Genomic DNA, 13,061 nt, shown 5'->3' with positions numbered 1-13,061 from the left:
TTGGAACAATTTGAACACCGACGTCATTTCACCATTAGATTCAATCTTTTCTTATTATTTAATGTACGTTATGTAACAGTGTTCACACACCCGTGCACCCTATAAACACATTAACCCTTTAAACGCTCCATTATCACCTCAGTATCTTCATTCGGTTTCATCGAAATCTTCTTCTTTTCTCTCTTTCACTCCATCCTGCGTTTGTGTTTGTATTTTTAAGAGGATTTATGAACATTTTAAGAAGACATCTGTGTTGCGTGTATAGATCTGATCACGTGTTCATGTTTGTACGTACGTACGTCAGGGAGGAAACAATCTTAATGCCTGTTCTTTCTGAAAAGAGACGGAAACAAAAGAAAGTCCCGTGGTTTAAACAGATAGGAAATGATTTGAATTAAATATTTCACGCAAATTGGTGCGTTTTTTGTGTTAAATTGATCAAGAAGAGTCTAAGGCTTGTTAAACTGGAGTACTTTTTGTGATATCTGTAATCATTTTTATTTTTTTTGCCTATAAAGTGTAACCGAATTCTTTGATTTAATTACAAGTTGTACGTTATTTATTACAGGTTCATGCCCCGGCGTGAAGTTACTCACGGAAACCCGATTCGTGCGTTTTTATCTTTTAAATATAGAAATGTCCGTTCTCGTGCCCTTTGACCTCATCGCTGAAAAACACTTCAGGAAAATAATACGATAGAATCTTTCTTTTATCATTTTTTTTTCTTCTTCTTTAAGGTGCATTGTTGTTGTTTGGTCTTTGCATTTTAAAGGATCTGTTCAGTTTGACAGGAAAAAAAAATTAAAATAAAATATGAGACAAACAAACAAACAAAACAAATAAAGATGAAAACAGAAAATAGGCCAGAAAACATGAAGATTAAATTTGACATAAAATTGCAAAATTTTTTTTAAAGATTTATTATTTAAGTAATTCAGCACAACAAGATTACTCTCGATTGGTCGATTAGTTCATGTTTAATTTACATTAAGCAGATTTATCTTGCACTTATTGACATTTTTTGTTTGTATAAAGAACAATATGAGATCATTAAACTCGTCTCGGTGTTTAATAAACTCTCCTTTTCTTCATTTACAGTAAATTAAAACCTTTATTAAGGACAGGAAAGAGAAATTTTCAGAACTGAAAGCATTAAGCGTTATTCCGTTTAGTTTTCATTCTTTATTTCTTTTTTTTTTATATACTCTTTTTTGGGAACGTTTCCGGGAGTAACTCCAGCGTTTATAGACTTATAGAACTCTAGCGGCGTGCGTGTGACGTGACGACAGCGCAGATCCTCCTGAGAGAGGAAATGCGCAGGGATCTGTGCATCGTTTATGATTACGGTTATTCGCATGCTTTTATCCAAAGTGAATTATACGTGAGGCAGAAGCGCGTTCCAGCTCCGAGCTGTTACAGGAGCAACGGTCAGACAAAAACAAACAAACAAACAAACAAACACATACACAAATAAATAAATACATAAACAGATCAATTTATACATAAAAATAAGCAACACTAATGAGTGCTTGCAATGAATAATTTCATTAGTTTACTTCTTAAATAAACATTACAGTACTGATGCATGTGTTGTTTTTATATATGTTTTAGTTTATATTTTTCTATTTGTGTATATATATATCTATATCTTTATATCTTTATATCAAAAGACACAGAAATCTTATTGATTTCAGATGTTTTATGTTTTCAATGAAAAACAAACCTATATATATATATATATATATATATATATATATATATATATATATATATATATATATATATATATATATATATATAATTTTCCTATATAGAGATTATTTGTATATTATTGAGCTTCAGTGATATCGGTATTTCAAAGGATTAATACTGCAATAAAATGATTTTATAAAATGATATATTGTGCAATCTGAGGTCTGGAGGAACCTGAGCTCAGGGTGATGGGGAAGAATCTAATAAATAAATAAATAAATAAATAAATAAATAAATAAAATAGACATTAACATAAAGACATAGAAATAAAGAGATCATAAACACGGAGTCTGAAATTGAGTTTCAAAAGTGCAAAAAGTATTTTAAAAAATATTCAAAGAAATATTTAGAGGAAAAAAAAAAATCTGAATGAGAAGCAAAGACAGTAAACAAAGAAATGTGAAATTAAAAAAGTAAACAAATAAATATCTAGATCCAAAGCTAAATGAAAAAAGTAAATAAACAAATCAATATGATCAGATAAATCAACAAACAAGCTAACAAATGGACGAATAAATACATAATGATTGAATAAAAATATAGAAGTCATTAAATAAATAAGTATATTCTGTAATAAACAAGCAAACAGACACACGGATAAATAAATAAACGAGTAAATAAGTAAATCAATAAGTAGATGAGTGCATAAAGCAAACAAATAAACAAATGATCATATAGACAAATAAAAAAAAAAGCAAACAAATAGATGAGTAGATGAATGGACAAATACGTAGATGAATGAATAAAGGAGTGAGTAAACAAACAAACAAATAAATAAAGCCGAAAGGGATAATCCATAGAAAAAGAAGAAGAATTCTTTTTAATCTGGGTTTTAAAGGGAAAATTAAAAATATATATAGAGATTGTAAATGCAAATTTCAATTTCAATCTCTTATTTTTATTTTCATTCATCCATTTATTTTCATTTCATTTTATTTTGAACTCTTTTGGCACAAAACAAGTGACTATCGCTCTCTCTCTCTCTTTCTCTCTCTCTCTCTCTCTCTCTCTCCTTCTCTCTCTCACACATACAATACACACACACACGCACACACACACACGCACACACACACTCCTCTCATCTCCCTACGGTTTGATGAATGATCTGCTGAAGCTGTTCCTGTTAATCATTAGGCCTCTCTAAAGGGACACAAAGGGAAAAGGAGGAAAAGGAGGAAGCACTACAAGATGTCAGTCAGCTTTTAAAAAAAAAAGAAAAAAAAGAAGAAGAAGAAGAAATCTAATAAACTCTTTGACGCTGCAGAAGGACGAATAAACTTTTCGTTTTTCTCTTGATAAAGTCTCCCGTGCTTACCTTCCTGTCCAGGATTCGAACTCCTACATCCAACACCCAGGGGGACGAAAACTCCAAAATCCAGCGTCCTGTCCTGCGCGTGTTATAAATGAGCGAATAAAGACCGAGTGTGTGTGAGAGAGTGTGTGAGAGTGTGTGTGAGTGCAGGCCCGAGTGTGCACGCTGACGCCGCTGCAGTAAGAGAGCGCCATGGCGTCCACCCGGCGAGTGCTCCATGCAGAAGTGCTGCAGCCGATTTTATTCCCGTTATCCGTTCCTAAAAATTCGTAGGATGTGGAATCTCATTAGGAGAAGAAGCAACATCAACACTTTTCCTGCCCTGTCCATAAGAAACGCTAAGCAACGCACGCATCACTTAATAGATCATTAACCAGCGACGTGCTGCTGACACAGGGCTTTCCTTAACACATCTCCTCTCTCCGCTACAGCCGGGGCAGGACAATACCGACCCGCTGCTAATGCACTCCTTTATTACTGCACTTTTATTATTACCATCGCATTTATTACTGCCTTATTACTGTATTTATTACTACATCACTACTGCGATCGTTCCTGGACTAGTCCTGCATCACTCCTGCGTTTATTACTGCGTTATTATTACTGTATTTATTACTACATCACTACTGCGATCGTTCCTGGACTAGTCCTGCATCACTCCTGCGTTTATTACTGCGTTATTATTACTGTATTTATTACTACATCACTACTGCGATCGTTCCTGGACTAGTCCTGCATCACTCCTGCGTTTATTACTGCGTTATTATTACTGTATTTATTACTACATCACTACTGCGATCGTTCCTGGACTAGTCCTGCATCACTCCTGCGTTTATTACTGCGTTATTATTATTGTATTATTACTACATCACTACTGCGATCGTTCCTGGACTAGTCCTGCATCACTCCTGCGTTTATTACTGCGTTATTATTACTGTATTTATTACTACATCACTACTGCGATCGTTCCTGGACTAGTCCTGCATCACTCCTGCGTTTATTACTGCCTTATTACTGTATTTATTACTACATCACTGCTGCGATCGTTCCTGGACTAGTCCTGCATCACTCCTGCGTTTATTACTGCGTTATTATTATTGTATTTATTACTACATCACTACTGCGATCGTTCCTGGACTAGTCCTGCATCACTCCTGCGTTTATTACTGCGTTATTATTATTGTATTATTACTACATCACTACTGCGATCGTTCCTGGACTAGTCCTGCATCACTCCTGCGTTTATTACTGCGTTATTATTATTGTATTATTACTACATCACTACTGCGATCGTTCCTGGACTAGCCCTGCATCACTCCTGCGTTTATTACTGCGTTATTATTATTGTATTATTACTTCAGTATTGTTATTGCATTATAATCATCATATTTGCGTTATTATTATTATTATTATTATTATTGCATTTATTAATTTAGTATTATTATCACATTTCTTACTGCATTATTATCATCGCATGTATTCCTGCATTTATTACTGCACTATTCTTGTATTTATTTGCATCATTACTGCATTTATTACTGTAATATTATTTGATTTTATTACTCCTCTATTACTACTGTGTTCAATATTACGTTACACCTCTAACTTAACCTTTATTATCGCATTATTATGACATTATTCCTGCATCGCTACTGCGTTTATTACTGCACCGCTATAGCATTATTCCTCCGACATGATACTGTTTATTACTGCGCTATTACTGCGTTATTACTGCGTTATTACTTGCATTAACCCTACAGTAATTTACACTAATCCTGTGTTTGACGGCGTTAGCGTGAGTAAATCTAAACGTAATCGATAGTTCATGGTTTGGAATAAATATCTGATTAACGTTGGATAACCATCGCTCTGTGTGAGGAACGCTGGAGATTTATGGCACATACGGACGCTACATTTTACCTTCGGAAGGGTTGGAGTAAATTATTCTGTCATTTATTATCTTTTAAGCAACACACACACACACACACACACACACACACACACATCTAACAACATATTCATCATTTGGTATTAAAGTTGTCATTGTAATTATTATTTTTTTTGTCCTTTTTAGTGTGCAGCTATGGAATGTTTATGAAATATAACATACTTCCTGACGTAATAATACATTTTTACTTCTTATTATAGGAATAAACACTCCTATATAGACATTAGGAGAGAGAGAGAGAGAGAGAGAGAGAGAAAGGGAGAGAGAGAGGGAGAGAGAGACAGAGAGAAAGAGAATGAGAGAGAGAGAGACAGAGAGAGAGGGAGAGAGAGACAGAGAGAAAGAGAATGAGAGAGAGAATGACAGAGAGACAGAGAGAGAGAGAGAAAGAGAATGAGAGAGAGAGAGACAGAGAGAGAGGGAGAGAGAGACAGAGAGAAAGAGAATGAGAGAGAGAATGACAGAGAGACAGAGAGAGAGAGAGAGAAAGAGAATGAGAGAGAGAGAGAAAGAGAAAGAGAAAGAGAGAGAAAGAGAAAGAGAAAGAGAGAGAGAGAGAGAGAGGCTAAAAATGTCCACATGGGGGCAGAGTTTGGTGTGTTTTCGCCTCTTTCGGACTACTGTAAAGCTCCGATAATAAACAAGGCGCGCGCGCGCACACACGCACACACACACGCACACAGATCGTGCAATCATCATGTAACGGAGCTCATAGCGCTTTTACACGTGCGGGTAAAGAAGACAAAAACTAATAATAATTATAACAATAATAATAATAATAATAATGCTAGCACGTGTACGGTTATTAATTACCGTAATTACCGACATTCAGGTGACTTCATAGATATAGATCATAAATCTTATCCAAGACTAGTTGGTGCGTGTGTGTGTGTGTGTGTGTGTGTGTGTGTGTGCGCGCGTGCGCGCGCGCTGATTGTGATCTGACGATTAATTATTTATTCATTATGTTATTTTATCACCTACAGGCGGCATGAAAGAATGTAAAAAGCTGCTGAATGCCACAGAAAGAGAAATCATTTCTATCCGCATCGTGCATTTTCTTTCACGTTTTATTGGAAAGCAACACGTGCACTTACAACTAGACAGAAAGGTAAATAAATATTTATATATTTCTAAAAGTGTGTTTATAAATCTTTTTTTTCTCTCTCGACATTACAGAGTAAAACCAGTCCCGTTAAAGTTGAGAGAGAGAGAGGGGGGGGGGTGAAGCGCAGCAAGCACAGAGAGAGAGGAAAAGTGGGCGTGGATATGTAAAACAGGCGCCGTGTTACGTCTCTGATAGGCCTAGAGCGCGCTCTTGGGACACGCCTTCCGACGCTGACGTCACATGTCGCTGTGAGTATAAAATCCAGGGCCAGCTTTCGGGCCGAACAAGAGTCCTGCGCACGAGAACGTTCAGAGCTGAAAAAAGAGGAGTAGGAGGAGCACACGAGAGAGAGAGAGCCCCGTTGCAAATAACGCGCACGCACACACACACACACACACACTGACACACAAGCGCACGCGACAGCAGGAGGAGGAGGAGCGCGCGAGCCAGGTTCAGCTCATAAGCAGGCACGCGGAGGAGGAGCAGGCGCGCGCCCGCCGAGTTCTCTCTCTGTCTCTCTGCGGTGCAGAGCTGGAACACAAGAAGAACTGCTTCTTTTTTTTTTAAATTCTTTTATTCTTTATTTTTTTCTTTCTTTCTTTTCGGATTCGCCGGCACACCGGAGGGACTGGAGCCCTTCGTGTTGTTGTTGTTGTCCTCGCGCATTCTTTAAAATCCTATTTATGATTCAAGTTCAACTTTTGCGAAGCGACCTGAGATTTGTGCACTGACTTTTTTTCTCTACCTCTGTTTTTTTCTTTTCTTTTCCCTTTTTTCCCCCGCCGCCCTGCTGTAGTAGCAGACTGTAACTGCAAAAAGAAAGTCGGTAAACCATGCAACTCATGCACCTCGCGACGTCTTTTCTCGTGCATTAATCTTAGAAGAAGAAAAAAGTTCCTTCGTGCTGTTGTTTTTTTTTTTAAAAAAAAGAAAGAAAAAAAGTTTTTCTAGGACACGTTTCCCCACCCGTCCCGTGTCGGTGCATGCTCCACGGTGTAAAGTGGAGGACTTGGACAGACTGTTGCATGCGATTTGAGAAGGAAGAAGAGCAGAAGAAGCAGCAGCAGCAGCAGCAGAGGTGCGTTTTTGCCACGCTCACGTACACGCACAGCAGCGGAGACGCGATGAGCGCCGAGGTGCTGCCCACAAGCCCGCTCGCCCTGGTGGACTACGTCAACGACTTCGACCTGCTCAAGTTCGACGTGAAAAAAGAGGCGCTGCACGGAGTAGTGAACGGCGGCGCGCGCGCGTGCCCCTCGCGCGTGCAGCAGCCCCAGGGCTCAGTGTCGTCGACTCCGCTCAGCACGCCGTGCAGCTCCGTGCCCTCGTCGCCCAGCTTCAGCCCCACGGAGGAGCACAAGAGCAACCTGGAGGAGCTCTACTGGATGCCCGGTGGCGGCTACCCGCAACACGTCGACCCTCACGCGCTCGGCCTGACGCCCGAGGACGCCGTGGAGGCCCTGATCGGGCATGCGCCGCCGCCGCACGTGCAGCAGCAACAGCAGCTGCAGCAAGGAGGTGGTTTTGAGGGCTACCGAGCTGCCATGCATCATCACCCTCACCATCCTCACACGCAGCACCATCCTCATGCGTACGCGGCGCTCCAGCAGCACGGAGACGACCTGCACTCTCACACGCAGCAGCAGCAGCAGCAGCATCCTCATCAGCACCACAGCCAAGATCCGGACAGCCCGTCTCCGACCTCTCCTCAGCTCCATCACCACCGCCATCACGCCCAGCACACCGACCATCACGGCCATCACGCCCACCACCACCACCACCACCACCACGCGCAGCAGCACCACGGCGGCAGCAGCAGTGGCAGCGCGCTGAGCATCCTGAGCGTCGAGGAGCGCTTCTCCGACGATCAGCTCGTCTCCATGTCCGTACGCGAGCTCAACCGGCACCTGCGTGGCTTCTCCAAGGACGAGGTGGTGCGTCTGAAGCAGAAACGGCGCACGCTCAAGAACCGCGGCTACGCGCAGTCCTGCCGCTTCAAGCGCGTGCAGCAGAAGCACGTCCTCGAGAGCGAGAAGACGCAGCTCCTCAACCAGGTGGAGCAGCTCAAGCAGGAGATCGGACGCCTGGCGCGAGAGCGGGACGCCTACAAACTCAAGTGCGAGAAGCTGACATCGGCGGCTGTGGGTCCGAGCGCCGGCGCGGGCGGGTTCCGCGAGGCGGGTTCCACCAGCGACAACCCGTCTTCACCAGAGTTCTTCATGTGAGTTCCTTCTTCGGTTCCGTCTCCGTCCTGTCCTGTGCTGAAGAGACTACGATACTAATCCACGTTATATCATGATTATTATACTAATAACTTACAACAGCAGCTGTATTCTTCATATTAGAAAGAAAAATAACCCATGATAATAATAATAATAATAATAATAATAATAACGATAACAATAATAATAATAATAATAACGTTACTCTAATCATCTCCAAAGTTTTTTTTCTTTGTTTTAAATCAAAATTTAGAGCTAGAGGGTTAGTTTTTATTTTTATTTTTTAAAAAAGGTGTGCTTTTGTTTTGTTTTTAAACCAGAATCACGCAAGTACAATGCAAGTCTTTTTTGTTTTTTATTTGTTTATTTGGAAAGTAGTCGCTTTTAGATAAACCACACACACACACACACACACACACACACTTATCAAGATGTTGAATCGAGACGCACAGAATCCGGACTCGTGACGCGCCGCGTGTTTGTTCAGCGCTGTAAGACGTCTTTGCAGTGATTCATTTCTGTTGTCTCTTTGCTTTATAGAGAGTTAACACCCTTCTCAATTGTTCAGGACGAGAAAAAAAGACGTTTGAATCAGTACTGATGCTAAGAAGAGAGAGACAGAGCGAGAGCGAGAGCGAGAGAGAGAGACAGGGAGAGAGAGAGAAGGACAGAGAAAGGGAGAGAAGACCTTTGGACTTTGTTGTTTTCTTTGGACTTCTCCCTCTCGGGTCCAATATGTCGATTTTTTTTGAAAACAAGACAGTATGCAAAACTTTTATGCAACATCTCATCAGTTTATTGCCTGCTTGGTTAAATAAAAGCTAAAAAAAAGAAAAGAAAAAAAAAAAGATAAATATACTGCATTAAAATATTAATCCTGCATGCTGGACATGTACGGTAATAATTTCTATTTTGTACTTTCCTTGTTTATTTTTTTCTTCTTCGTGTATCTTAAATAGCATGTTGTTGATCTTTTTGTTTGTTTGTTTGTTTGTTTTTTTCTTTCTTCCCATCGATGATGTTTCTGGGACTTTAGACACGAACCGGTGGCCACATCACCAGTTCCGACGCCGTTCGTTCGGGGCTTGTAAATACATGCAACGGCAAAAAAAAAAAAAAAAAAAAAAAAATTGCAAGATTTAAAAAAAAAAAAATGTCGAAAAAAAAAAAAATGAACAAGTTGAGCAGAGCTTTGGGATCTTTTTACGTTTTAGGGCATTTAATTTTTTACAATTTTTTTTTTTTTTTTGCAGTTGCATCAAAAGTCAGCCGGGTTTGTATATTAAGTGCACTTTTCTTTTGGATTTTGATTCTTTTCATTTTCAATAAAAAAAAAATTATTATTATTAAAAAAATTTCTTTTGCAGACCGCCCTCAAGGAAGACATAACAAAAGAGATACTCTGTGTTCGACTCGATACGCTTTGCATTTGCGTCACAAGGTCATGCAATAAAAAAAAGAAAGAAAAAAAAAAAGAAAACAAAAAGACACACATACGATGAAATTCCTTGAGGAGCGGATTCCCGCTCTGCAGACCGCTTAATGCAGCGGAGCCGCTCGGGTTTCCTTTTTTCACGTCGACTCGTAGCAGGAAATGCAGTTTTGTCACGTTGCGTAATCCGTGCCTGTTATATAATCCGAACAAGTATCTACAAGTCTCATCATTTTTCACTTTCAATTTGTTTTTTTGTTTTTTTTAAAAAAAAATTATTATTATTATTATTATTATTACTTTCCTGTCAGTTTCATGAGCTGAAAATTTCCAGAATGTTTAAACAAAAAAAAAAGAAAAAAAAGAAAAAATCAAAGCAATTATAATTCTAACAATTTCCTAAAATCAGGGTTTTTAAAATTTTTTTAAATTAATTATTACTTTCGTTTTCTTGTACCGAGTTTTGAGTGATCATTCTTTAATGTTTTCCTGTATTTTTTTTCTGCCGGTCAGTAAAAAAAAAGGGATTCAGGTTTTGCAAAATCTCAAAATGAAAAATGTTATGTTATGTTATGTTCTTATTCATGTTATTATTTGTATTGTTGTTGTTGTTGTTGTTTTTTTTTCTCTCTCTGTTTTCTGAGATTCTGGTTCTGCTGGCCAGATGCATTATAGTTATAGTTATGGTTTTATTTTTTAATGATTAAATTAACAGAACTTGTCAGATCATATCAAATAAGAGCATGGTGCTTGCATTTAAGAATTATTGTTTTAAAAAAAAAAAAATGAAACAAACAAACAAAAAAAAAGTCATGCATTTAATCTTGTTCTTTTTTATTTTTATTTTTTTTTAGTTACTGATTCAACTGTGTTGAAATCAAATCTGAAACTGCAGCAGCGGGTTGTTGTTCTGTTGGTTAATTTCCTGTCTTAATGCAAGGGGATCAATTTCAATCCTGTTTATATATAACATAAATGAGAGAAAGAGAGAGAGAGCGAGAGAGAGTGAGAGAGAGAGAGAAAAGTTGTTAAATTTGAACTTCCATTCAGGCTGGTTTCTGTTTCGTCTTATTATTTTGTTCGGTTGTCGTTTTATGGAAGAAAATGGTTTCCTATTTTGCTTATTAAAGTCATTGAAATGGCAAAAATTTTTTTGTTCTCTTTTTTTTGTTGCAAGAATCATTTCGCATGCATTCATTTTTATTATTGAAATAGTCACAATCCAGTACAAACACACACACACACACACACACACACACACAGATGTTTGAGGAACTGAGAACGAGAGCTGAAACAAAACAACCAAAAAAAAAAAAAAAAAAATAACAAGCTAACTTTCATGAACAATAAGAATTTATTAAGAATTAAGAATGAACTGGTAATAAGCTTATTCATTTAATTCAGTTTTAATCCATTGTCAGAGATTTGTAGCTTATAAAGTCCTTATCTAGCAGCACTAGAAAAAAAAACAACACACCAGATTTCATGTGTGTGTGTGTGTGTGTGTGTGTGGGTGTTAGTGAGGACCACAGGTCCCCACAAGGATAGAAATATCTGACAGTTTTGAGTTTGTTAGGACATTTGTTCTCTAGAACTACTTTTAAAATAATATACATAAAGACACAAAAGCTGTCTTTTGGCTCCCGAGGTTTAGAGTTTAGGGTTTATATCCTGGCAAGGATAATAAGACAAACGTGTGTGTGTGTGTGTGCGTGTGTGTGTGTAGCCAGCTCGAGACGAGGCCCTTTCGTTTTGTCCTGACCTGCCCTTTGCGCGCTGACTTGTGCACAAATCCAGCTAAGCGCGTGTGCTCAGTAAAAGGAGATCTTTGACCTCTGCGGCAGCGCGAGGCTTCGCTGTGGGAATGCCCTGATTAACCCTTTCATTACTGCACCCTCACTTTCACACGCCGTTCCGGAGAGACTCGCTCACGTCTCGGGGCTGAGCGCTCGCTCTGAACACGCTGCGGAGTTTGTGTGTTTCTCTCACACTCCAGCTGATATCTGGGAATTCTCTTGTGCTCAGTGCAATTCATTTCAACATCATCGGTCATAATAGTAAGGAATAAAACACTGGGTGTGTGTGTGTGTGTGTGTGTGTGTGTGTGTGTGCTGCTAGTATAATAAAATAATCAACGACAGGGTGGTGTGACGAAGCGGAGACAGGAAGTCGGCAACGTTAAAGTTACAGCTTTACCTCGGATCGTTACAAAGCGCTGACACTGGAGACTCCTTCCATACGCGTTACGTAAACATCACCTTCTGCTTACGTGGCGCATCCACCCTGTGAACGAGCCGTTACTATAGAAACGATAGCATATCGGCACGTGCGCGTTAATATAAGCCTGCGCTACTGTCAGAGCTGCCGTTCTAGAAAACTAATCAACACCTTCTGACCAATCAGAGTCCAGAACTCAACAGCGCTCAGATAGATATATATGTGCTCCCTGGGTGGGAGGGGCAGTCTGGAAAATGCTAATAAAAATAAAGTGATTTTGTAAATGTACTTTAACTTGTATTTAAGCAAAAAAAAAAAAAAAGTATAAAGACGAGGTATTTGATGTTTTATCTAATCAACTGCATAGTTTTTTTTTTTAAAGATAAACCTTTATTTTGAAATTGATGCATGCAACTCGTTTAAAAAAAGTTGGGACTGGGGCGATTTAGGACTAATAGCGATGTGAGAAGTTGATATAAGAAGGTGATGTGAAACAGGTGAGGCAATCGTCTAAGCATAGTTTATAAGGAGTCTCTAAAAAAGGTCCTGTCCTTCAAGAGCAAGGATGGGTCGAGGCTCGCCGATGTGCCTGCTGATGCGTCAAACACTTTGAGAAGAACATTCCCCAAAGACAAATGGGTAGGATTTGGGGCATCTATTCAAATCGATTCAGTTTTATTTGTGTAGCGCTTTTAACAGCGGACGCTGTCTCAAAGCAGCTTTACAGAAACATATAAACACAGGATGGAGATTTTAAGTGTGTGAGTTTATCCTTATTGAGCGAGCCGGTGGTGACGGTGGTGAGGAAAAACTCCCTGAGATGATATGAGGAAGAAACCTTGAGAGGAACCGGACTCAGAAGGGAACCCGTCCTCATCTGGGTAACGACGGATAGTGTGAGAGTAAAAGAAAGTTCATTATGGTGTTTATATGAAGTCTGTTTGTTGAACTAGTCCACTGTTCACTAAAGGAGACCCGAGTGTAAAACTGCACGTGATAATTGCAGTCCCAAGGCCATCGCAGCAACCGTAGTCCCAGGAACCACAGCGAGAACATCCATGTGGAATTGA

At 39.3% G+C, this 13,061-nt stretch overlaps 1 protein-coding gene across 1 annotated transcript; it reads left to right on the top strand.

The window, feature by feature from the left end:
* Nucleotides 1–6,256: 6,256 nt before the first annotated feature.
* mafba (v-maf avian musculoaponeurotic fibrosarcoma oncogene homolog Ba) lies at nt 6,257–11,104 on the top strand. Its single transcript, XM_053643212.1, has 2 exons — nt 6,257–8,341; nt 8,883–11,104. The coding sequence occupies exons 1-2, from the start codon at nt 7,104–7,106 to the stop codon at nt 8,941–8,943; spliced, it is 1,299 nt and encodes a 432-aa protein (XP_053499187.1). The 5' UTR covers nt 6,257–7,103; the 3' UTR covers nt 8,944–11,104.
* The last annotated feature ends 1,957 nt before the right edge of the window (nt 11,105–13,061 follow it).

The sequence above is a fragment of the Ictalurus furcatus genome, chromosome 15 (assembly GCF_023375685.1).
Source record: "Ictalurus furcatus strain D&B chromosome 15, Billie_1.0, whole genome shotgun sequence".
NCBI lineage: Eukaryota > Metazoa > Chordata > Actinopteri > Siluriformes > Ictaluridae > Ictalurus > Ictalurus furcatus.
This window is presented reverse-complemented; position numbering and strand designations above follow the sequence as displayed.